Here is a 27,637-nt window from a genome sequence, read left to right on the forward strand (position 1 = left end):
AATAATACATCAAAATGGGTCCTCATATTCCTTTTCTGATTCCTAGTGATTTTCATTAGAACTATTGCTGACCGGGACACTCAGCCTCCTAAAAGGGCTTCCTCCTTTTTCCCCCCAGGAAATTGACTCAATGAATGATTTTTCCTCTCACACCTCTTGTAGAACCTTCATTAATACTGCCTTCAAATAACCTCCTACTTCAGGTATCAGTACAAATCTATTTTCTTTTCCATTTAGAAATTCCATTACAAGAAGGCATAAATAAAAGAACAATTATTCTATTACCATCTTTTCTTTTTTTTTTTTTTTTTCAACGTTTTTTATTTATTTTTGGGACAGAGAGAGACAGAGCATGAACGGGGGAGGGGCAGAGAGAGAGGGAGACACAGAATCGGAAACAGGCTCCAGGCTCCGAGCCATCAGCCCAGAGCCTGACGCGGGGCTCGAACTCACGGACCGCGAGATCGTGACCTGGCTGAAGTCGGACGCTTAACCGACTGCGCCACCCAGGCGCCCCTATTACCATCTTTTCAATATATAACCATCTATATTATGTAGCTACTGATCTTATGGATCTTAAAAGTTCTGGTCTTATAGATCATATAGATCTTAAAAGTTACTGCTTTGGTGACAGATTAAATGAGGATGCTGAGAGGTAATGTTATCAAAGACAATTTCCAAGTTTCTGACATGAGTAACTGGGTGTTCAGAAGTGTCCAATATCAAGCAGAGCACAGTGAATTGGTTACACTATCCCCATCAAATATATCCAATTCAGTAAATTACTGAGAGCCCACTAATGTGTCAAACATTGTGCTAGATTCTAAGGGTACTGAAGATAAACAACATCTGGTCCCTCATCTGAAGGAGCTCAAAGGGGTCCTATAAGACAATGAATGTTCAGTTGACATACTCGTTATAATAATACCATGTAGGCTATTCTGTAAGCAAGTATCCTATGTCTGGTGTTAAGCAGAAAAAAAAAACACAGTAACAACAAAAACGTGTACAACATTATCATCACCATAGGCAGAATTGATTTACTGAGTATATACCACTTCCTAGGCATTGGTCTAAGTATTTTACATGTATCAGATCACTTAACACACAAAACAATCCAACAGTTTAGCTCTATTTTATAGGTAAGGATAGAAATGTGTCAAATACCTTGTTCAAGGTCACACAGTGAATCCAAAAGCCAGGATTCACATCCACCCAGTGTGGTCCCAGGGCCTGGACCTTAAGCCTTTCACTGTATGTTCTCAACACATGGGCCTAACCTCCAAAAAGCCCAGGAGGTGAGATATGTAAAATGCAAGCACAGAAGCAGAGTACACAACAATGAATGTATGATTCAGTAAAAACATTTCAAGAAGGCAGAAATCACCTGTAGGCAGAGAAAGTGGAAGGAGTTTCACAAATAAAAAAAATGGAAGACAAATAAAAAATGTCAAAGGATGGCAAAGATTTCAGGTAAGGCAACCAAACTGGGGCCCTTTTACCACCTATAATTCTACCCTCTTTCTCTAGTTTCCTTTCAACCTATAGCCTCTACTCTAAACCTTTTGCCATGACTTGTAATAAATATGGGGGTTTAAGGGCTCCATCACCAATGAGTGCTAACTGAAGTAGCACATGCTGCTGTCTGGCTGCACATTCAACGATTATTGTAAATGTCTCGCAAATACAAACTGAGGATCAACTCTATACAACCACTGCATAAAGATGGGCCAATGAAAGCTTCTTCCTGGCTGAAAGCCTGCCAATTTCTGAAAGGTGAAATGGAGGCAACAGCAATGACGAATGAACAAGAAAAATGAAGAGTGTCGGCAGGCATCACATGGAAACAACATGAATGGAAGAAAGCCTCACACAATAAATGATGGACAGCTTCAGGAAAGCCTAAATTGCTACCTTCACACACTTGGTCAAAATAACTGATAGTAATAAAATTAGTATTAGCAGTATTAATAGATAAGATTAGAGCAATGATTGAAAGACTAATATTTCACCACTTACCATTTAACACTCCTATGCCTTCAACATTTTAATGGGCACGGTATATACAATGTCCAATTTAGCCTCCAAATAACCCAGAGCTGCCGGTTAGTACTACTGCCGCACAGGAGACATGAAAAAAATTAAGAACCAGAAAGCGAAAACGGGTCCGACGTCACATCAACAGTAGGTGGAGCAAACACCTAACCCAAATTTAGCTTTCCTCTCCATCACACCATGTCTTTTTCTCTCTGAAACTGCTGTATGGAGTGAAAGCAGTTCAAGGAAAGAATCCGCCAAAGTACGATGCTCCTCAAGCGACAGAGGTATACTGGCTGCACAAGGAACACCAGGAAGTACACAGGACTCGTGACTGTACTCCTTTTGTCCCCTTGCTGGAGCTAGCTGCTCTGGGACAATTATTTTCCTTTAAGGCTTCAGCCACTTTGAGGGCCTGCACCCAATAGCTCATTCTCATTCACAAACTTCTCTTAATCTCATTCTAAAACAGTTTGAGATCCTGCACCTTTAGAGTCCTCTTATTTGACTATAGTTTGGTCTCTTGCGAGTGATGTTTAAAATAAGTTTACTGCTATACAATGGTTGCTGATCAGTTAAGAGTACTGAGTGTGAGATGAGGGCCACCTTATGAAACCGGTTTGTCAGAAACCTTTAATTTGTAGACAGGGCACTGGTCCTAGATACAGAAGATATGGAGAGTGTAGTCCCATATTCACAAGCATTCAAGAGCTTTCCCTAGTAGTTAGGACAGGAAACAGAAGACACAAAGAGTCCTTCTAAGGTGCAAGGGTACACTGACCAGCATGCCCACCAGCACCCTCAAGGTGCAGTGGCACCTATCACCACTGCACAGCAGGGTGCTCCAGCACATAATCAGAATTTTAAAAATACTGCTGAATGTTTGTTTTATCAGTACCGCAGGCTTTATATCAGGAAAGGAAGGTGGGGGCATTTTACTTCTGCTACGTTTTAAGAGTAAAGTGGATTTTTACTGGAAACAAAAACCAAAATGGACTATTTCCATTCAAATTCTAAGGTAAGGGGACAAAAACACTTCAAAATACTTTATAAAGGGTGGATATTTTGGGGGTAAGAAGGGAGGGACAAAGGGATTTCGAAGCACTGACAGAAAAACAAATTCACGTTTAGCTTTAAAAAAGAAGTTTTTAAAAGGATTATAACCCTTCAACAACAACAACAAAATCAGCAAGCCCAGGAATAAGTCATTTACCTCTTTTTTCTCAAAACTGCTTTGTATACAGATAAAGGCAGTGAACCTGCGATTATGGCATCCATCGTTCATCTTCCTAAACCACCGTATCTACATCCTCCAGCTTCTGCTAGATTACAGCTAACAAAATTCAGTTTATGAATATTAATCAGCTCAAAAGTAGATATCTTATTCAATTTATGTCTGCAAAGGAAACCAGCCTATAAATTCACAGCAAGACCCAAAAAAATACATATGCACAGCCTAGTCAAATTACAAAATCATTAAAAGCTGCATCACAGAGGGGTTTTCCCAGATGAAATGAAATGATCATAACCAGTCATTACTACAAACTATACTGGATTGCATACAAAGGAAAACATTCATAAGCCAAAGATTATTTTTTGAAAAGCCAAGGGTATCTATCCCATTTGTAAACCATATAGTCAAAGGGAAGACAGGGAGTAGAACCTCACCAGGCAAGGTCCTGAAATTCCCAAGTACTCTTACACATGTTTTATTTTCCTTATCTAACAATGAGAGAGAAGTAAAGAGTCACCAATTCAATACATCTTATAACGATTGCTCATTTTATGTTCGACTCTGACAATATAAAATTTCTAAACAACTTTCCCAGTGACACCTTACTGCCCTTTGCACAAACTTCTATATGTATTGAGATAATACACACTACGTTAGAAATCAGTTCAAGCAAATCTTGACGAAAAAATTAATAATAAGAGCAACCATCACTCGCACACACACACAAAATGAAAACCCTACACTTTAAGTTCCACAAGGGTAAGGACTGCATCTGTTTTGCTCCTCACGGTAATCTCACCGTCTAGCATTGCAGAGATGTTCAGTTAAGTATTTCATGGAAAGGGAGGGAGAATAATCATTCAACTCTAAGGGGTAGAGTTATCACTAAGGGTGCTTTCTGCCAGTCCCACTGTGAACTTAGTGTAATATGTACACCTGAAATACCACTGCTTGATCATCTTATCAATTTCACACAAGAAGTAGAGGAAAAGTATGTTTCCCATCAGTTAGTCTTCTCAAATTGGCCTCTCTTATCTGGACTGTAGAGTTTGACACAGAAACTTACACAGCTTTTCTGTTGCAACAGAGACAATGTAACTTTAACTGGTAACTTGACTTCCCATAATAGCTCAACCTACTATCAGGAACCCATTTATAAAATCAGACCTATACAATGTATAGGAATCTGGTGTTTTAATTACCTATCACTCAAAATAAATACATAAATAAATAAGTAAAATTACCCATCACTCTAATCCAGCCCAATAGAATGAGCAATCCATTAGCAACTGAGATTTTGATTAATCAACTTTAGAAACAATCAATCTTGAAGACTCTCATCTTTTTGAAATTGACACAGATAATTAGTATAAACAAACATGTCCACTAATAGCTTTTCATTTCAAAATTAACTAGCATTACAATGAAAACAATTAACGATGCACAAAGATTTTCAGCATTTATTTAATGTTTGTTAAATGGCTTAGCATTTAATTATACTCTTTGTATATCATATGCATATTTTAATTGTAGCACTACAGAACAGTATAAATTATCTTATTCATTATATAAACTGGTTTTCAGAGAGACTCACTTCTCCCAAGTGTTAGAATGAAACCTTAATTCCAAATCCCACAATCTCACACTACCGCTTTTCTGAATTTATAAAAACATATTTAATGCTCAAATGACTAATTTAAATGTTAAATATACATCCTTTTCAAAGTAAATACATCTAGATTCATTTTATACTCTTGGAAAGGGTATTGACAGGCAGATAACAAAATTTATATATACAATTAATTTAACACATTAAAATATTCCTAAGCAGCTCCATTCAAAGAACCCCTAATTTGCAACAACACAACAAATCTACAAATCTACAAACTTTCCTTTTTAAGTCTGCTAAATTAGGTGTGCTAATAGGGCAAAAGTGAAGAATGATCTATCTACCTCAAATAGTACTTTATACAGTGACCAAAAAGTATGCTACACTTCCTACCAGGACTGACAAACTGAGAAATCAAATTAGCCCAATTTTTCAGGCACAAACATTCTTTGGAAGTTCAGAAAAATGTTATTTAGTTGGGAGAAAAAATGGCCCATGACTGTAGTGTAAGTATTACATTCATTCTTCATTCATTCAATAAACTTACTGTGTACCCCTTAAGGTGTTAAAAGCATGGTGTTAAGAACAAAAGTTGATTCATACTCAGTGTATTAATCATGGGTTATTTTCTGTATGCTGATGGTTTGACGGATGCGATCTTGATGACCCTGGAAAGAATGCCCCTCCCAGGGCTAGCCAATTCCTAGAGATAGTAAATGACTGCCTTCCGACATACATTTCATACGCAAACCATCTGATCCAGAGCCCATACTCCACTACTTCTTTCATCAGGCTCTTACACTTAGAGCCACTATCCCCCTGCTCTAATCACCAAAGAGCCAGGTAACACACAAGTGGCAAAAGTGCCTACACCCTAGAGCCTACTGAAATTATTTAAACTAGCCCATCCTAAACTTCCCACCCTAAACCTCCTCGCCCTCGCTTTCCCATTCCTTCCCATGGAAACCACAAGAAAGGTTCATGCCCACATTGTCCCCCGACTCCCTGTGCCTCCAGACCAACCTGGTGCTTCCCTGTGGTTCTGTGTGGTGTGGAGTGCATCCTCCCCTTGGGAACTGCTAAAGATAAACCATCTTTCAATGGCCATTTCCCCTGATCTGATGGCCTCACCATATCTAAATAAAAATAAAACCTGCACTTTACTTAAAGCACTCAGGACCTACTAACAATGCACTCATATTTAGTAATGTCTCCTGGACCAATAAATGATTGAATAAGCAAAGCATGAATGCTGGCAACAAACAGGCAAGCAAACACTAGAACGCAATTTCAAGACCTGAATCCTAGCATTTTCAGCATGTGACAAGTTGGGCAGGACTGAAATGGATTTTTAAAAAATCCCCACAAGACAATGAGTAGCTTATCTTTAACAGTATTGTTTAGCAATACTGTTAGATGGAAACTATTAACTGCATGATTCATTGCAGAGAAGAAAAGTGAACGGTACCTTGCAGGCCTGTCTTTCTAGGATGTATGTTCTACTCTCCACCCAGCTCTGTCCTTACTACCCTCACCGCCCTTGCTCTAAGGCCTTGAGCTGGGGGGATGACAGAATCAAGACTGTAAAAGAATACAGGCTTCCTTATGGGAGTGATGAAAATGTTCTAAAATCAACTATGGTGATGGTTGCAGGACTCCGTGAAAAATTCTAAAAACGACCGAGTTGTACCCTTTATGTGGGTGAATTGTATGGTCTATGGATTACATGTCAATAAAGTTGTTACACCCCACCCCCCCACACACGTTTCTAAGACATTTTTCTTGGGAAAGACAAAAAACTGAGAACTGATTTTCACTATAGAAAAGCTACTGAGATCTTAGGCCAACGATTTGCAAATAAAAGAAAATACTATAAAATATTAAAAAAATATATGACCTAGAAGTAAAAAAGAAAAACACATCCTATTTTAAGGGATGAAAATAAAATTCTATAAAGTTAAATACTCACTTAGAAATGGTCAGTTTAAGCCAAATATAACTCAGGTAAAGCAACATGTCTACAACTTAAAAACTGTAAACTGCCTTTAATTTAAGTATGTTTAAACTACCAAAATAGTACTCTTTGGAAACTGTTACCTTGATTCAACTAGTCTAACGTTTTAAAAGTCGTAAAATGACTTATCTTAGAAACTGTATTAAAGTTTTCTTAAATAATTAATGTTCAAGTATAGATATTATATATACTATTTTTGAGATAAACGAGAATTATGGAGAGGTACCAAGTATCAAATCCAAGCAGATTTAGTAAATCTGATACTCAGAGGAGTATATTATAAAGGCAATTTCTCCCGGAAAGCAAGCTATCATACCTACAAACCACGCAGCTTTGCCAATCTCTTTAATTATTCAACTAGCTTATGTTAAATATTCCCCATTGGTGACTTCCTTAAATCTAAAAATAAAAGTCAAAATTCTTGCAATACTTGCTCTCAAAGAACACTTACATCTGAAATGCTTAGAATCGCATTATAAAAACGTGTCTTTGAAGGTGGAAGATGAATTGCTATTTTAGAGAAGACAGTCAAAGTGAAGTTTGATTATTCTCATTTCCAAGTAGTAGTTTTGTTTAATCTATGACTTTGGAAGAAAATTTTTTGGAAAATATTAAAGGAGATATATGTAAATAATGTTATGGTCATATAAAAATGAAATGAAGAAAATACTGCCTCCTCTACATATAAATATGACCCTAAGAAAGGCAGGATATTCAAACCTGGAATTATTCCAGCTAAAGAAAGGAAGAGGGAAACAAAAACGACTCAAGACAACTGCACTGCATAAGTTTAAAAAAAAAAAAAAAAAAAAAAAATTGCACTATGTTAAGAAGGTGATCAAGACAGCAGATATCCTTAAGCTGGGGATAAGGCAGAGTACTATAAAACATCATCAAGCAGAAAGTAACATTCCTTAGAACATATGTCACTGATACACATTTTAAAAATGAATTAATGAACAGGAATACAGACACTCAATAGACCTGAAAATGTACTTAATTAAAAATGAGTGCACGTACACACAGAGACTTAGGCTTCTTGAACTCTTTCCTGCAGTAAATGGATGAATAGGTGAGAAAAGAAGAGAGAAAGAAAGGAAAGAAATAAGAACAGCTAGCCTCATCTATCCAAATAGTCTGACCTTACATATATAAACTCATTTAATCTTTACAATACTCTCACTAGGAACGTATCTGCATTTTAAAAACAAGGAAATGTAGGCACAGGTAAGTCAAGTAAGATGGTCATGGTCATCAGCAAGTCACTACTAGCAATGAGATTTCAATGTAGTTCCGAAGTCTATAGTTTTTACCAAATTTCTCAACCAGAACTAGATTAGGGTAAAGGAGAGTTTAACAGTTTCCCAAATGGTCATTCTTGAAAGCAGTGATTCTAAACTGGAGGTTAGAGGTTCACTGGTATCTTTCTGCATTTAATGTGTGTTATCTCTAATCTACCCTCAAGAATTTCAGTACTTGGTTAGAGAAAACTCTAACATGCTTTATTAACCTTAATATTTTTTCCATTCATTAATTTATTCAACAAATGTTTACAGTGTTGGCTACTGTCCAAGACGAGGTTCTTTAACACTTCCATGTTAAAGGCCTAAATACTCTCAAGTCACTGTTCTCCAGTAAGAAAGGAAAACAGAAGTAGAAACACAGGTAGCTGGAATTTGGTCTTCAGAAATCAGTAAGATACCACTCAATTTCAGAGTGAGGAAATATGTTGGTCTTGTGCATGTCCACCTAAGAAAGAGCACCACCCTGTATTTAAAGGAGCAAGTCCTGGCATCCAGTGGGGCCAGCTCAAAATCTGCCTTATGTTATGTTATGCCACATGCCACACACAAGGAAAGTTAGTTTACATCTTCAGGTTATTTCTTTGCTCTATAAAAAGAAAATATTCATGCCTATACCTCAGGACTGTATTAAAAATTGAATGAGATGTAAATGTGAGGGGCGCCTGGGTGGCTCAGTCGGTTGGGCGTCCGACTTCAGCTCAGGTCATGATCTCGTGGTCTGTGAGTTCGAGCCCCGCGTCAGGCTCTGGGCTGATGGCTCAGAGCCTGGAGCCTGCTTCCGATTCTGTGTCTCCCTCTCTCTCTGCCCCTCCCCCGTTCATGCTCTGTCTCTCTCTGTCTCAAAAATGAATAAACGTTAAAAAAAAAAAAAAAATTGAATGAGATGTAAATGTGAAACATGTGGCAATATATAAAGACATAAAGCATTACAGTATGTGTTCAATAATTATCTATTGCTATGGTGTTAGGACAAAACAACTACCTGTGGGCTTATTTCAAACTACCGTATCAGAAATAAACAACACCTGCTAAGTGGATTTATTTCAGTTATTTATAGGATTTAGTTTATCCTAACTTATCATTAGGATACAAGTGTTCTTAAAGTTCCCTAAGACATAATGATCTAGTTTATTATTCTCACACAAAATCAATTTTAAGGCCTGCTTTACACCTTTAAAATTAAAAGTACAAAAAAACCAGGGGTGCCTGGGTATTTCAGTCAGTTAAGGGTCCAACTCTTGATTTCGGCCCAGGCCATAATCTCCCAGTTTGTGACTTTTGAGCCCCACATTGGGCAATGCGCTGACAGTGTGGAGCCTGCTTGGGATTCTCTCTCTCCCTCTCTCTCTGTCCCTCCCCTGCTGTGCTCTCCCTCCCTCTCTCTCTAAGTAAAAAAATTTTCAAATAAATAGAGAGAGAGAGAGAGAGAGAGAGAGAGAGAGAGAGAGAGAAAGAAAGAAAGAAAGAAAGAAAGAAAGAAAGAAGCAAGCAGGTAATGCCAAACTCCACAATGACAAGGGGTAAAAACAAAAAAAAACTGATAGTGGTGTTTAACGTCCAAATCAAAGGATTTTATATTTGCTGTATGGAAATGGAAGTTTTAACAAAGTGTGTAAACTATAACAAAATGACTTTAGCTATGCAAAGAGAAAAAAGAAATTGCAAGCTTCTTTAGAGATAATCCACAATAAGTAACAACAAATTATGTAACATTCTTTTGAATTACCAGGAGGATACTTTATAAAGTGCTACTGACATAATTTTACACGTTGACCTTATACAAAAAAGAGGACCTAAAATAAGTAATAAAATCTGATTATAAAAAAAAGAAAATTCAGACAAAAGTGACATAAATTATGAAATGAACATGACCAAGTTGAAGTGAAGTGCCCACCGCTCCCATTCACATCTTTTTTAGATCTAGACCAACACTTGTCCCATCACGGTCTACTAACAAAATTAGCACACATATATATAATACAACACTGCCCAGCAACATGCAGCAATACCAAAGGCCAAAGATAGTGCTAATATTTTGATGCTTTAAAGAAACAAAAGTATTAAAAAGCATTTCCTCACCTATTATCAGATGGCAGAAGAGAAAGCAAAGCCAAAGCTGAAAGTTTTCTTCTTTCAGGCTGCGTAATGTTGTCCATTCGATCAACCCACATTTCAATCATATTTCCCAAAAGCTGATCCATCTGAAAAAAAGAGCAGGAGGCATCTTAAAATAGGTGAAATGCTATTTACTCGTGGAGCACTACTGTTAAAGGCTAAGACCTCACAAGGTGTGGTTAAAGTTCAATTCCAGCAAACGACAGAACTGAAATACAAGAATTTGGGGCAAGCCTGGAGCTGGAACGGAATAATTTGAGCAAACCGGAAAATGACTCTCATTAATCTTGAGAGTCAACTTATTCCGAGATCTAAATAGATTTAGATTTTAGTAATTTCATTTAATAAATCACCAATCCAATACACTCCTGGCGCACTAAAAAAGTACACTCATTTTTCAAAATTGTCAACTTGTACTTAGGTTATAGTTATTCACTTGGGTGATTAGATGTTTAAATATTTAAAGCGTAATTTACTGGACTGATTTGTTGCTACTTTTAGAGGAAAGGATGGGTTGTAACCTCAACCTGCAGTATTTCAAAGAAAAATAAATCAGTTTCCAGGACATTTATATGCTACATTAAAAATAATCAACATAATACAGAATTGCTAAGTGTGCTGGTTAATTGTACCTTTCAACTCCGCCAGGCTAAGGTGTCCAATTGTCTGGTCAAATACTAGTCTAGATGTTACTGTCAAAGCAGTTTATAGATATGATTAACATGTACCAAGAGTTGACTTTAAAGAAAAGAGAGATTACCCTAGATAATGTGGATTGGGCTTCATTCAATCAGGGCAATTTCCCCTTAAGAGCAAAACTTAAGGTTTCCCAGAAAAGAAGAAATCCTGCCTCAAGACTATAACCCAGAAATCCTATTTCAATTTTCAGCCTTTCCTAAAAAATTAGGACTCACCAGCGCCTACAATCAAGTGAGCCAATTCCTTAGAATCACTCCCTCCCTGCCTCCTCCCCCTCCATTGTCTCATATTCTCTCTCATCCTTGTGTGTGTGATGTGTATACATGCACACACATCTCTCTCCACACAAAAGATTCTCTTTTTTCTGGAGAACGTTGACTCAAAGTGTTAGAACCTATCAAGGAAAACACAACCAACTGTACTGATCATAGTGACTGAAAGTCAATCTCAGGGTTTGCTTATAAACACTTGTCCACTTACAGTACTTTTGAAAAAATGCAATTACTATCAACATCTCTACTTCATGGATTTGGGGAATATAAAATCAACCTTAAGCTCCCACACTGTTCTTCTTATATGCCTCTACATGTTTTCCTAGAAATATTTCAACTTTGTACAAGTAATAAAGTCAAGGAAACACATGTTCAAGACAATTACTTATATTTGAGTTCTGCTAACTGTGTGCTGCATCCTAGGATGCAATGAAGTCACAAAAGGCTTATAATTATTCAGAGACACAGAGAAATATCTGTCAGATACCACAGGAATTCTTCTTTATGATGACTTTCTATCTTTGGGAAGTACTACTCAGAAATCCAGGTAAAACAAAACGAAGTTGCAGGTGTCCAATCTGACTCCAAAGTTTGAGAATCTGAGTGGTGCCCAATAAGCATACATATTCCATTAGTAAGTAATTGTGGCAATTTAAGAATGAAATAAATATATTATTCTTTCTTTAGACTTATATATTGTTTTTCAGTTAACTACTAAATTATTAGGACTAAAGTACATATTAAGCTGCATGGAGCCAACCAGTTAATAAAAGAAACCATGAGGTATTTTTATTTCTTCTGGCTTATGAGCACTGTGAAAATATTATAGACACACTAAGGGCGCCATGAACCATGACAATTTGGTAACTTCTGATATATATCACTTGTCTTCAAGTCACATTTAATTTGGAAACAAATGGTAGAGAGGCTCCCTAGACTTCCTACAATTAATACCTAGTAAGCAAGATTTAAAAAATAAACCATAACCATTGTAAAAGCAAATATCAAGTTAACATTGAAATGTAATGTATACAACTAAAACTACAATAAAGTATCTGGTTGGAATAAGGATGCAATCAGCAAAGACCGGTGTCTCCGTAGTCTATACATTTATTTCCTTGATTACAAAAATAATTAACAGCACAAAACAGTGAATGTGTGGGGACTTTAATTAAATAAGCAATTCGAACACAGGGGCTCAGCAAGCTTTTTCTGTAAAGGGACAGTTAGTAAATATTTAAGGCTTTGTGGACCTTATTGTCTCAGTCATAAATATTCAACTCTCAACATTAGTCGTAAACAATATGTAAAGAAATGCACATGGATGTATTCCAGTACAAAATTTTGGAAAACTTTCATGTGTCAGTAAACACTACTATTCTTTTTTCAACCATTAAGAAATATAAAACCCATTCTTTTTCTTTGTTTATTTGTTTATTTTCAGAGAGAAAGAGAGACAGTGTAAGCAGGAGAAAGACAGAAAGGCAGAAAGAATCCCAAGCAGGCTCTGAGCTGTCAGCACAGAGCCTGACATGTGGCTCAATCCCACGAACTGTGAGATCATGACCTAAATCGAATCCAAGAGTTGGATGCTTAACCAACTAAGCCACCCAGTTTATAGACATCCCTATAAAAACCATCCTTAACTCACAGACTTTACAATAACAAGCAGCAGACTGAATCTGGGCCATAGGCCATACATAGTCTGCTGACCCTGTGAACACATCAATAGAGCCAAAACAAGGATGAAGCAAAAAAAGTGTGTGGGGTCAAAATTTAAGGAGGTGCTCACTCTCAGCACCTCACTTGCCTCATCCAAACCTGGCCCTGATGATAAATGCGTAGTTCCCAATACTATAGGAATACCTAAGAAAGACCCAACTAAAGCTTAGGAGACTAAGGCAAAGTTACCTAGAGGAGCTTAGTTTTTTTGTTTTTTTTTTTTTTAAGTTTATTTATTTTGAGATAGAGAGAGTGTGTGAGCTGGGAAAGGGGAGAGAGAGAGAGAGAGAGAGGGAGAGAGAGAGGGAGAGAGAGAGGGAGAGAGAGAGGGAGAGAGAGAGGGAGAGAGAGAGGGAGAGAGAGAGGGAGAGAGAGAGGGAGAGAGAGAGAGAGAGAGAGAGAATATGAATCCCAAGCAGGTTCCACAATGTTAACACAGACCTCAGCGTGCAGCTCAAACCCATGAACTGTGAGATCAGAATCTGAGCTCAAACCAAGAGGTGAATGCTTAACCAAATGAACCACCCGGGAACCCCTAGAGGTATTTAGTTTTAAGGCAGAAGGAAACAAGATGAAGAATCAAGCTAAGGAAGGTGAGAAACTGGGACTGGGTGTTTGAGGGAGAGGGAATGAAGAGCCTGTAGGCAAGTACTCTGGAGCAAGAGGAAGGTAAGTGCTCTCAAAGTGAAAAGTGATCTGCACAGTGAATAGCTGATCATGAAGTTCCAAAAGGAGGCTAAGGGATGAAGCTAAAGAAGTCAAGAACTAGATTATGGTAAGCTTTTGTAGGCAAACCTATCCTGGAAGCATACGGACATTTTATTTTCATAATGTAGTATTATCAATTAGTACTGAACATAGGCATTTGTTGGACTCCCCCCTCCCCTAAATCCCACAATGAAAGTAAAGAAATATAAAAAGCAAAGGATTAATCCCATAGAGTCCAAGAGGAGAAACTACACTAGGTAAAGACAGCAACAGTGTTTGGAGGATGGCCAGTGCATGAAACAATCTTAAGTGACTGGGCAGAACAGCAAAGCCTGAAGCCAAGCTGCCTGCCAAGGAAATAACAATAATGTAAGCAGATGTGGTCCTCAGAATCCTGCAATCATCATGCCTCAAAGAAGGCAGAGGTGAGGCACAGAGCTCAAGACAGGAAAACTGGCTGAGAGTATGTATAAGAAACAATCAGAACCTTGTAGATCCCCTTTCCCACTCCTGAAATAATTCAGAGACACAAAATCTGAACAATTAAAATCAGAGAAGCTCCAACTCAAGAAACCAAGAAGAGAGGAAGGCAAGGTGAGGTATAAAGTCAGAGAATTTAAATGAAAATCTAGATGCTGAATGGTGAAACATTCTCACCAGCAAAGCCCTTTCCCCCACCCTGACTTCCACAACAGTTGTTCATACTAAAAGAGAGGCTATCCCTCAGGACAAAAAAACAACAAAACAACAAAACAAACAAACAAAAAAAAACCACCTACAAATACTGTGACTTTCTAGTAAATTTCCCTAGACCACGCAATATCCCCAAAGTTCTAAGCTCTAAATTAGGTGATTAGTCTAAAAAGTTTTCATCATTCATTCAATATAAACAAGTAACCCTGAGAGACTTTGCACAACAAATGCTTAGAAGAAAAAGTACTCTAATGGTGGCTTCTGCAATAAACCCAGTTCCTTTCCCAAAGATACGCTATCATTCTTAGTTTAACTTGGCCTACTCTACTATCTCATACTGTTCTCAAGTGTTGAGAAGAGACAAACCTATCTCCAAAACCCTTGCTTGCTTCAAAGCTATCTGGATTTACTGGAATTCATTTGCCTAGCCCTAATTAATTCCTGCATGTATTTTTGATGTTCTTCAAAACTGCTTAGAGTCAAAAGCAGCCATCTGAACTGGAATACTATTTTATTCACTTTCATTCCCTTCGTCTCTACGCTCAAACATGATGGCTTGACATGTTTTTGTTGAATTCTTTGAGGAAAAACAAATGCCCTCTTCGTCATGAAAAATGAAAAGAGAAAAGATAAGAAGGGTTCCATAAAAGGCTTACGCTCTAAATACCAGGAATGAAAGAAGTCTGAACCAATAATAACAGCTCTTTCCTCAATCTTTCACACTGTCAACGGGCTCCAACAGTCCCAGCAATAGCCACTGTTTGTGATTTCTCTTTAATATGAAATTTAACACCGTGGAGGTGGCCTTTTCTTCTCATCTATTTTTTTTAAATGATGATTACTTGAGATAACATGGAAACATAGATAGGAAATTACAGAAAATTTTCTGTACGACTTTTTAATGCACCGCGTTAAAAAAAACAAAACAAACAAACAAAAAAACCACAGTAAAAAAAGCTTCCCCACGTTGGATTTGACAATGATTTCTCGAATATGGCAGAAAGGCATAGGCAATAAAAGGAAAAGAAAGGCAAACTGGACTTCTTGAAAACTAAAAATTTTGTGTAGCAAAAGACGCTATCAGCAAAGTAACAAGGCAACCCACAGAACAGGATAAAATATTTGCAAATCATTTATCTGGAATTAATATCTAAAACACATAATATCTAGGAATTAATATCTACAACACATAAATAATTCCTCAAACTCAACAACAAAACACAATCTGATTGAATGAAGGGCAAAGAACTTGACTAGACATTTCTTCAAAGAAGAAAAACACAAATGGGCAATGAGCATATGAAGAGACAGTCTACATCACTATTCATCAGTCTACATCACTATTTATTCACAAATACACGGAGTTACCACCTCACACACATTAAGGTGAACACTCTCAAAACAACAACAACAACAAAACAGAAACAACAAGTGTTGGCAAACACTGGAACCCTTGTGCACAGTGGGCAGGAATTTGAAATGGCACAGTTGCTGGGGAAAAGAGTATGGTGGTTCCTCACAAAATTAAAAATAGAATTACCATATGGCCCGGGGATTCCACTTTCAGGATACCAATCCAAAATAAGTGAAAACAGTGACTTCGAGAGGTAAGTGTAAAGCCATGTTCATTGTAGCTTTATTCACAGTAGCTAAATTGTGGAAGTAACCCAAGCATGAACAGATAAGCAAAATGTGGCATACACATACATTGGAATATCTTTCAGCCTTAAAAAGAAAGTAAAATCTGACCTATGTTACAACAAGGAAATTATGCTCAGTGATGTAAGTTAGTCACAAAAAGGCAAATACTTTATGATTCCATTTACATGAGGTACTTAAGAGTAGTCAAAATCACAGGCATAGAAAGTGTAATGGTGGTTGCCAGCAGCTAGGAGAGTTATGGTTTAACGGGTGTAGAGGTTCAAGTTTTATAAGACTGGAAGAGTTATAAAGATGGATGGTGCTGATGATTGTACAACATTATGAATATATTTAATACCACTGAACGATACACTTAAAAATCACTGAGGGTAAATTTTATATGTATTTTATCACACACAAAAAAGGAAAAAAAATGTAGTAGACAGCTCTCTTCTCGCAGCACAATGAACACATCTCTAACATAGTGCTCACACTATTATTGTGAAATTACCCATTTAAGTATTCTCTCCCTTAAGATTACTCTAAGCTTGTCAAAACAAATGTCTCCAGTGTGTAGTGTAAAAGTGTCTGATCCAGGATGGATAGGAGGCAGTGTAGAGTGTTCACTGAGAGATGAGGCTCCAAAGTTAGGTTGCTGGAGTATACACAGCAACTCCATCACTTACTAGTTGTGTAAAATTAAGCAAGCTCGTAAATTTCTGGAAGCCTCGGATTTCTTATATGAGACATGGAAATAAAAATACTATTATTTCAATAGGTTGTTGTAAGGATTTAATATAATACATGACACTTATATTGTTGTTAAATATACTGTTATTTTAAAAATCACTCAACAAATTTTGCTGAACTGAACTAAATAAACTCCTTTAACTGTTTTAATATTATCCCATCACAGCTAAATTTAATGAAGGTAATGAAAAATCTTACATATCTATTCATCTAAACAAAGGCTAGGAGTTCTAATGATATTTAGATATTATCTAGTGATAATATCTAAATGAAATTCTGGAAAAGCCATATACATCCTCAAATTTGCACTTCCTTGATCTAGATTTCCTTTAAAAAGTGGAAATAACACATCTGTTATTCTTTGTTTTATTTCACAGAGATTTTACAAATTGCCTCCATTCTAAAGACATCGTTCAAGTACTTTCCACATTCTGGATCTTACAAATCTGAAAAGATTAAGGACCTAAAACACAAAAACCATATTTTAACATAATGTATATAGTCTCAAGTAACCAACTCACTTAAGAACCTTATTCCATACTTGCCCTGGTGGCTGGTTTCAGTTACAGATTTTTTTTAGTAAGCTTTTGCTGATAACCTTATTTCCCACAATAATTACGAAGGAAACTCACTGCATGACATTGCAAGAGAGCAAATAATTTTATGTCAAGTATTTCTGCTTCAAGTATGAATAAATAAAAATTGCAACCATAAACAAATGAAAATTCCATCCTATGGCTAAGCAGAATACAAGTGTCTATTATGAAGAGAACAAGGGTAAATTTCAGTTGCCATTCACAGATTCCTTTTTCCTTCTTCTTCAAAATTACAGGTATAATGTAAGTTATTAAAATTTTTAAATATAAAATTTTAAATACTACAAGACTTTTATAGAATTATTTCACCAAATTATTTCCAATCCTTATTTGAATTAAGACTGAATTTCTTTAATTTAACTAAACTGATTCTTACCTCTTGATTAAATTTATGTGCCATCTCATTAAGAAGCGAAGAAAAAAAACTAGTATTTTGTAGCAGGACTCGACCCATAACTCCAAGATATGTTGACATCACGACAGGATACCTCTGTAAAAATAAATGACAGCACACATAAAATTATGTCAGGAGTATAGGTAGGAGTCAAAATTAGGTAGGAGTATAAATAAGAACAATTACGGACACAGTAACAGTCAACAGGGATATACAATAACATTCTACATCAAAATCCCTTCTTTAGGATAAAGTGCCAGTATTATTTGAGTTTGAAGTAACTTACTAAATATATGTCATACAAGGTCAAATAAATGTGTTACATATATGTTATATGGATTATAAACAGAAACACAGAAAGAATATTTACCGATGGCTTATTTATTCATATTACTGTGAATACTCCAAAAGTACATAGTTACATGGATCAACTTAAAAGAGTGACTTCAAAAAAAAAAGCATTATTTGCATATATTTAATAAGTGCTACAACTAGCACTGTTCTTTTCCATTCCTCTGCTTCAAATCTTTGTGGATGAATACACATGCATATGAATAAGAGACATACGTTTAAAAAAAAAAAGCTATACTTTGTGGAGAAGGAAAATGCAAAGTTGGATAACTACCCTGAAAATTACTTGATATACTTCAAAACACTCCAATTATAAGAAAAGGTCTCTGTTTATCTGTAATAATAAAGAAAAAGTATTTTTCCAACGAAGAAGGAAAATAAAAGTAGATGGCTCAGGCAGTTAAGCATCCGACTCTTGGTTTTGGCTCAGATCATGATCTTGCAGCTCCGTGGGCTTGAGCCCCACATCAGGCTCTGTGCTGGCAGTGTGGAGCCTGCTGGAGAGTCTCTTTCTCTCCCTCTGTCTCTGCCCCTCCCCCACTCATGCGCGCACGCTCTCTCTCTCTCTCACACACATAAATACATACATACATACATACATAAAACTTAAAGAAAAAAAGTAGAATCCTAGAATCCAATACTACTACTCTTAGAAGCTTAAGGAAAATCTTACCTCTCCTTCTATAATACCTCTGAAAACACAGGGTAGAATTGGTTGAAACATTTGTGGGCCTAATACTGGGTTCACTTTAAGGGCGTTTTCCACAACCTAAAAATCAGAAAGACATACTGGTAATACTTAATAATGCAAGTAAATGCTTCATGCAAATACAGGTAAAGAAAACAATGAATTAAAGAACACACACTAAATCTCAGAATACACAAACACATATGATATATTCAATATTCCAACACTAGATGCACTTTTACAATCCATTAAAAATCGATTTGATAAAAAAAGTGATATAAGGTGTATAATATATAGACATAGCTATACATATCACATAGAATAATTAATCACATTCTAATAACAGATATCATTCTGTGAATGTATCACATTTGCATTATAAAAAACCCTTACAAAACGTCACACCAACAGAGGCAGCAAAAGGCATTTCCTAAGTGTTTGCTTTTTTGTAGTAATTAAGACAGTATGGCACTGGCACAACAACAGACACATAAATCAGTGGAAGAGAACAGAAAGCACAGAAATAAACCCATAATTATATGGTCAATTAATCTTCAACAAAGGAGGCAAGAATATGCAATGGGAAAAAGACTGTCTCTTCAACAAATGGTACTGGGAAAACTCAACAGCTACATGCAAAAGAATGAAACTGGATCATTTTCTTACACCATATACAGAAACAAACTCAAAATGGATTAAAGACCTAAATGTGAGATCCAAAACGATAAAATTCCTGGAAGAAACATAGGCAGTAATGTCTTAGACGTCTGCTGTAGAAACACTTGAGTCTCCTTTGGTGAGGGAAACAAAAGCAAAATGCAAGCATTGGAACTACACCAAAATAAAAAGGTTTTGCACAGCAAAGGAAACCATCAACAACAAAAAGACAATCTACCAAGTGTAAGAAGATAATTGCAAATAATGTATCTGAAACGGGATTAATATCCAAGACATATAAATAACAGACAATGCAATACCACCACCACCCCCAAAAAACAAATAATCTGATTAAAATGAGATGACAAATAGGTATTTTTCCAAAGAAGACATATACATTGCCAACAGACACATGAAAAGATGTTCAGTATCACTCATCATCAGGGAAATAAAAATTAAAACCAAAATGAGGTATCATGTCACACCCAAAAAATGGCTAAAATAACTGAGGATGTGGGGAAAAAGGAACCCTGTTGCACAGTTGGTGGGATTGCAAACAGGTGCAGCCGTGTGGAAAACAGTATGGAGCGACCTCAAACAATTATAACTAGAAGTACCTTATGATTCAGTAACCCATTACTAGCTATTTACCCAAAGAAAATGAAAACACTAATTCAAAAAGACATACGCTTTATTCTATGTTTATTCTAGCATTATCTCCAATAGCCAAGATACAGAAGCAACTCAAGTGGCCATCCACAGATGAAAAGATAAAAAGGATGTGGTACAGATATACAATGGAATATTACTCAGCCATAAAAAAGAATGAACTCTTGCCATTTGCAACAACACAGATGGATCTAGAGGGTATTATGCTATATGAAATAAGTCAGTGAGAGAAAGACAAATACCATATGATTGCACTCGTGTGGAATTTATGCAACAAAATAGTTTACAAAGAAAAAAAGAGACAAGCCAAAAAAATAGTCTTAAATACAGAGAACTGGTGGTTACCAGAGGTGGTAGGTGGGAAGGTGTGTGATATAGGGTGAAGGGGATTAAGAGTACACTTTTCATGCTGAGAACAGAGTCATGTGCAGAACTACTAGATCATTATATTATATACCTAAATAATGTATGTTAATTATTTTTAAAAGTATTGGCTTTTAAGCGAGAAAAGGGAAGTTAATAAAAACTATACTCACTCTCCAAAGGTGAATCCACCTTCCAAGTTTATCAATAAATTAGACAAAAAAGGCTTGTTGCATACATACTGTATATTTATTAAGTGAGAAATAATCTTATTTCATTTATAATATAATTATGTAAGTTACCAATCATCAACACTGATTGTTACAGGTGAAAATTTTGAAGTGTGAGTGAAATGGGTTCCCTCTATAACAAAGATAGGTAGCATGAAATTCAAAGTAGAGTGAGATTTTTTGTTTGTTTACTTTTGTTATATTTTTTAGGGAGCAAGAAGGGCAATAGTCAGGAAGCAGCAATGAGGACCAAGAAGGAATTTCCCATGCTTATAGTACCACTGCTGGAGAGGTAAGAATGAAACCAGACACCATTTGAGAGGTTTGTGGGCAGGTAGTAGACTCAAGGCAGAGCCAAGCTGCCCTTAAAACTTGTAGCATTATTTCTCAAGCATGATGACTGACATTCTGAGTGGGATAAGGATTTACTGTTCAGGACTACTCCATGCATTGAGGGGCTTTTAGCATCTCTGGTTTCTGTTCATTATCTGCCAAGAGCATACTCCAAACACGATCACAATCAAATACATCTCCATGCATTTTGAAACATTGTCAGGATTAGCAAATAGTACCCATGGATGCTCTAATTTTGAGCAAGAAGTAAAGGGAATGTCCAAAGAAAAGTTTAAAAATACAAAAACTCTGTGGGCCAAGCAATATTCTATCTACTAAGAGATATAGGATAAAAGATATCACAGCTCCTGATTAAAAGCAACCAGAGATGAAATTCTGAAGATAATTCAATCTAACCACAATAAAGTGTATTTAAAAAAAAAGAGAGAGATTTGGAATAAAGATGGGGAAATATGTAGATAAACTAGTAAACTGAGAGAATCTCAGAGGTAGATGCTACCACCAAGTCTCTACTTTAGCTATGAATGGAAAATAAATCATCTGCTGATGTTAGACAAACATTTAACTTCATTCCCTCCTGATACTCTGCTATGATTACAGTACAAGGATTTTAAAGGGAGGGAGCATAATTTTAAAAGGACCACGGGATGAGAGATGAACACTGGAAGACACAAAGAAGAAATTAAAAAAGTAATTGACTTATCAGGTCACAAAGAGCTAAAAACCTAAGGTTGCAATGGACAGAGTGGAGAAGCAACTTAATTTACACCATCTATCTTCTTGCTACCTCTCATCAAAACCCACAGAAATTAGCAGAATCTCCTTTGGAAAATAGAATATAGAAAAAGCTAAAACTAAGACTGACTGAAAGTCTATTTATGGAACAGATTGCCCGATATTCCCAAATCTGCACATCTTGGGCAACTGACCATCTCTCTCCCAATGGAAGACAGTGTATTATCTTGAAAGGCTCTAAAAGAGTTTCCAGACTAGGAGACCCCAGTAGTGCCTAGTACAATAAATTAAAATCAACTGACATCAAGGCACATCATTGTAAAATCTCGGGATACCGGGAACAAGAAGCAGCTACAAGCCTGGGGCAGAAGAGGAAGGCCGGGGAGTGAGGATAGCTCTGGAAGAGACTTCATCAAGAAAATTAAAGTAATAAAATACCCGATGGGTCAAAGCATCTGAATGTATTGAGCAGAAACTACTGGCAAAGAAAGTAGTGCATATAAAAAATTACACCAAAAAAATTATTAATTCCAAAGATTACAGAAGCGTGTGCAGAAAAGGAGTATCATCACACATTTAGATCGTTATGATTTTCAAAGTATAAATTCACTTAAATGTATCATTCAGTACAAACCAGCCATCAGTATGCATTTTCTTTATATATAAAGACAGTTACTATTGTATAAAGGACGCACAAATATTTCAGGACTAAAATGGAATCTTTGTATTCAAAAAGGTTAGGAACCATAGCTATGGAAGATGAGGTTGTTTCTGAAAAATTATGTACCAAAATGCTATTATGAGACTTGGAGCAGGGATTGTGAAACAGAATCAAAAGAAAATTTAAAAAATAGAACTGATAAGATTTAGAAAACCAATTGAACAAGTTAACCAAAGGTGAAAAAGTCTGGAATTAATCCTAGTTTTCATGTTTGACCAATGGTACAATTGTGGTCCTGCTAATAATAATGAGGTTTTATTGTGGACATGATGAACCTCAGAAGTGAAAATCCATGGAATGGTCCTTTTTAACTTCCACACATGACATTTCACAGTCCACTTTCCAAGTAAGATAAAGCAGTTTTGACTTAAAAGCCACAGAGCTCGAATTATGACTATTTCCACTGAAGAAGGCACCTCTATAAACCTAGGATCAAAATCCTTCCGAACATTTTGATCAGCAGCACTGCCTTCCATTCTAAAAAAAATTTGAAAAATCCATCTAATGATTTCAGGGGTAATAAACAATTCTGTATATATCAAGTGAAATGCAGGTACACACAGATGGCCAAACAGAAGAAAATAACTCTAAAGACAACTAAAGTAATCAAAGATACTTTAAAATAAGGTAATATACAGATATTAATAAATTTAAATCATAACTTACTCTTCTTAGGAGGGGAATCATTATGTTCTCAGGAATTCTAGCTTGTGTGATGTGTTTTAATCAGTTCAGTTTTATTCTGATGCTCAAACTGTCCCATCATTAGCCAAGTAGGAGCTCCTTCAAATTGATTCCTGTATCCTTTTCATAGACTCCCACCTTCTCTTCCTTCTGACACAAAGAGATCTCTCCATTTTATCTTGAGTATCTCTTGTCTCAACTCTGGAGCCAACCAGCAGGAAACAACATTTACAGGCCACAATCTATGTTCTATGATTCTATGCCACAATCTATGCCACTGGATTAACACTGCTTCTAGGTCTTTCCCTTAGACAGCTTTAAGAAATATTTTCTCTTCCAAAAAGTATACACCATAAATTCACCAACTCCAGCTAACATTATAGTGTTTGACATAAATTCTTTGATTTTGTATTTCCATCTTTCTCTTACAGTGAAAAATCTCAGATTGTAATAACATTAACTTGTTTCTTACTAATAAATACAAGATTCTACATATATACTTACAGGTTTCAAAATAACCATACTAATAATTACTAATGACAATAACACTGTTGAATGCAATTTATAATTTCCGAGTGTTTCTTTTTGGTCTAATATTGTATCCCACCAGGGATACACATGTAAAATAGTATGTACTAAAGTTACTTGAAATATTCTTCTCAGATGGCTATGGCACCAATATAATAATAGATGCAAATGTTTTACCTGTTTTTGATCTTTAGGAACTACTTCTGCTTTATTATTTTAAATCCTGTAAAGCATCTATTTGACTCCAAAACCTAAAGCAAACAACAGGCATACAACCTGAAAGATCTACCTTTTACCCTCTCTCCCTCTTCCCACTCCATAACCACCTTTATTAATTTGGTTTATTTGTCCATTGTTCTGTATGTTGTACTCTTGAAACAAAATTCCAGACACTAGTCGTCGCTTATAATCTCAAAATCATTTGAACACTATTATACAGAGGTCATCTTCATTCCTTTTTAAGCTGCACAGTACTTTTCCATGTGGTTTAATAAGCTGGTGTACCTCCAATCATCTAATTACCTATTACTAATTATTTTTTATCATTCTGCTATTACAAATTAAACTTCTACACTTTGGTTTTAATCCATCCCTTTTCTGAATATACTTGGAACAGACTATATTTTTTAAATCTGTCAAAAAAATGTAGGCTTTTAGCTGGTATCTTCCACTCAAACCATTTTCTTGTTTTAGGCTTACACTGCAAACACAGTGGTTAAAGGCATGGATCCTGAAGTCAGAATGCCTATGTTTATATTACAGATCCAATACTTAGTAGGTGTGTGACCTTGGACAAAGTATTTACCTCTTTGTGATTTAATTTCTCATCTGTAAAATGGGGAAAAAAACCAGTACTATCATCATAAGTTTATGTGAGGACTGTTATGTGCTTAGCAATGTGTAGTATATATGTTAATATTACATCTATTATTATTATTATTATTATTACAGAATAAATTATACCTTAAAAATATTTGTGCCATCTTAAGTCTTACTACAGTGAATGAAAGCAACATGACTCATTACTGGTTGATAAGACCATGACAAGAGAGTTTCTAAACTCAAAATGATATGTATTCATATAGACAAATTTCAAATTAAAGAGAGGTTAGTAATTCAAATTTGAGTATTTTTAGAATTGTATTCACCTAGATAACTTGTTCTGAGTCACAAAATATAATAAAGTCTATTTTTGCTCTTAACCATTTGCTTCTAAAGCAGGTATACTTGTCTCTCTAGCCAATTTTTGTAACATTATAATTTTCTGCTTCAAAGAATAAAGCAGCTACTTCTAGATAGTGTCAGAAATTAGTGTAACAGTGACATTTAGCCAAAAATGTATTAAAAATGTTATATGGCTTACTATATTAAGAAACAGTATCTTAGAGGTATTAAAAATGAAAATAATGAGCTAATATTAAATATTATTATAGCTTTACTGGAACTCTGAGAATAGGAAAATGACAAAAATTTTGAGAACTCTCTCAGTTTTCAGGTACAGGCATAAAAGCACCATTGTCCTAAAATATTCCTTCATTTAAAAAACACAAAGAATTTATTCCTAGTTGCCAAACTCCTAGTATTTATCGTCAATTAAATAAGATCTAGCCTCTGAGATTTCAAATAAAATACACAGGTTTAGTTATAGCAATGTTTACACAAAAATAGTGTTAAATGTTGTATGAGATGGCCAATTTTTAATTCAAGTACTCATATCCTATCAAGGAACTCCTGTCGCTGTATGTCCGAAGAAACTGGTTTAATCTTTAACTTTTGTTAAATGGTACAAATATTTTAAATTTTTTTTTTTCAACGTTTTTTATTTATTTTTGGGACAGAGAGAGACAGACAGAGCATGAACGGGGGAGGGGCAGAGAGAGGGAGACACAGAATCGGAAACAGGCTCCAGGCTCTGAGCCATCAGCCCAGAGCCCGACGCGGGGCTCGAACTCACGGACCGCGAGATCGTGACCTGGCTGAAGTCGGACGCTTAACCGACTGCGCCACCCAGGCGCCCCAATGGTACAAACATTTTAACGTACACTTGCATGATAACTGATTTGTGCTGAATTACTAAATCAAATATTATTAGGTACAATTAAGAAACAATGATATCAGGGGCACATGGATGGCTCAGTCAATTGCTGGGCGTCCGATTTCAGCTCAGGTCATGATCTCACAGTTCCTGAGTTCCAGCTCCGTGTCAGGCTCTGTGCTGACAGCTCAGAGCCTGGATCCTGCTTCAGATTCTGTGTCTCCCTCTCTCTTTGCTCTTGTCCCACTTGCGCTCTCTCTCTCAAAAATAAACATTAAAAAAAATTTTGTTAATAAAAAAACCAACAGTGATATCACCTTTCACATGAAAGGAAAAAGGAGAGGCAAAGAAATTTTTTTCTAGTAAATTTGGTAATTTCCACAATAAAAATTTTTTAAAAGACTATGCTACTATTTTGGAAAGCCAGAAAGAATTAAATAAAATTAATTTCAAAGAGCCAGCTGAGATATATAATTCTTGATAAAAAATGAAGCTTTATCATTGTGTAAATAGCCTTAGTTTTGAAGTTTTAACTAATGTATTTTTTACTTTAAATAAACACTTATTTAGAAGAAATGTTCAATAGAAGAGGTGGAATAACTTGGTTTGTTTTGGTTTTCTTACAGCCAAAAATCTTAACCAAATGAATTATATGGCCTACAAGTTTGGTAGCCTAACTTTCTCCGAAGGGAGATATCGGACGAGTACTTAATTATATAATTAGGTAAAAATAGCCAACACTTATACTACCTGATTACATGGTAGGCACTGTGGTGAGTTCTTCACACATGTACGCTCATGTGATCCTCCTCTCAACTCTAGGATACAGGTAGTTTTCCTGCCCATTTTCAAGACGGAAAGTGAGGAACACAGTAACCTGCTCACCTTCCACAGCTGTGAAGGAGCAGGGCCAATATTCCAACCCTGGCAAGTTTCACTTCAATCTGGAGTCTCACCCACCATGCTAGACCGCTTTAATTATATTATTTCGTTAAGAATAGAATTAAAAATAGTCAACATTCCCCTTATGACACATCCTAAAAATCTGCATCATTTTTCAAATGAATTTCACAATACCCATTCCATATGGCTCAGAACAATTTGTCCTTCAGAAATTATTAATACCACGACAAAGCAGGAAAAAGCAAAAACATTCCAATTCAAATTTTTTGGGAGGTGTTTAAAACTAAGAAACAACTTCTTTTCTTAACCACTTAAAATATATCCATTAAAATTTAGCACAGAGGACTTCAGATAATGCAGTTACGAATTATTAAAATTTCATGTGGCACAACTCCTTACATTAACAAATGAGAGAAGTTAGGCCCAGAATATACTCCAGATGGATGGTGCAAAGCACAGGCCAAGAGGGAATGTTGGTATGTTTCAGTTGGTATTTCTGCTGGACATAGGGATAATCACTGTGCAATCCTTAACGTAAGAATTATGGATTCCCTTGCTTCCAAAACACACTGTATGCATTCAGAGAAAAGAGAATACATAATTTATTGAAGTTAGGACCATGGAAATGCTTAGTCTCCTAGAAGAGAAAGATAGATACACGCACACACACACTCCGAGAGAGAGAGAGAGAGAAATCTATAAAGATACCATCAAAATGAGAAGGCAATTTCCTTTCAAATTTCTTTCACTCCTATATTGCCAGTCATTTTTTCCTCAGGTAGAATTAAGGCCCAGTGTTGACTTTTTTTTTTTTTTTTAAATATCTTCTAGTTCTAGGGAAGAAATTATCACCCAGGCAAAAGATGAGGCTAGGATTACCTAAGACAGATGAAGTTTCTCAGTAAAATTATATATTGCTGCTACATCAGTT

At 36.0% G+C, this 27,637-nt stretch overlaps 1 protein-coding gene across 1 annotated transcript in view; it reads right to left on the reverse strand.

The window, feature by feature from the left end:
- Positions 1-27,637, reverse strand: part of IPO11 (importin 11) — a 198,499-nt gene that overhangs the window by 59,638 nt on the left and 111,224 nt on the right. The window contains exons 25-27 of the mRNA XM_060635693.3: positions 18,813-18,908; positions 17,771-17,884; positions 10,278-10,399 (exon numbers count right to left, since the gene is read on the reverse strand). Coding sequence (XP_060491676.1) covers positions 10,278-10,399; positions 17,771-17,884; positions 18,813-18,908 — 332 coding nt within the window. The remainder of the gene's footprint in view (positions 1-10,277; positions 10,400-17,770; positions 17,885-18,812; positions 18,909-27,637) is intronic.

Source organism: Panthera onca, chromosome A1 (genome assembly GCF_046562875.1).
Source record: "Panthera onca isolate mPanOnc1 chromosome A1, mPanOnc1 haplotype 2, whole genome shotgun sequence".
NCBI lineage: Eukaryota > Metazoa > Chordata > Mammalia > Carnivora > Felidae > Panthera > Panthera onca.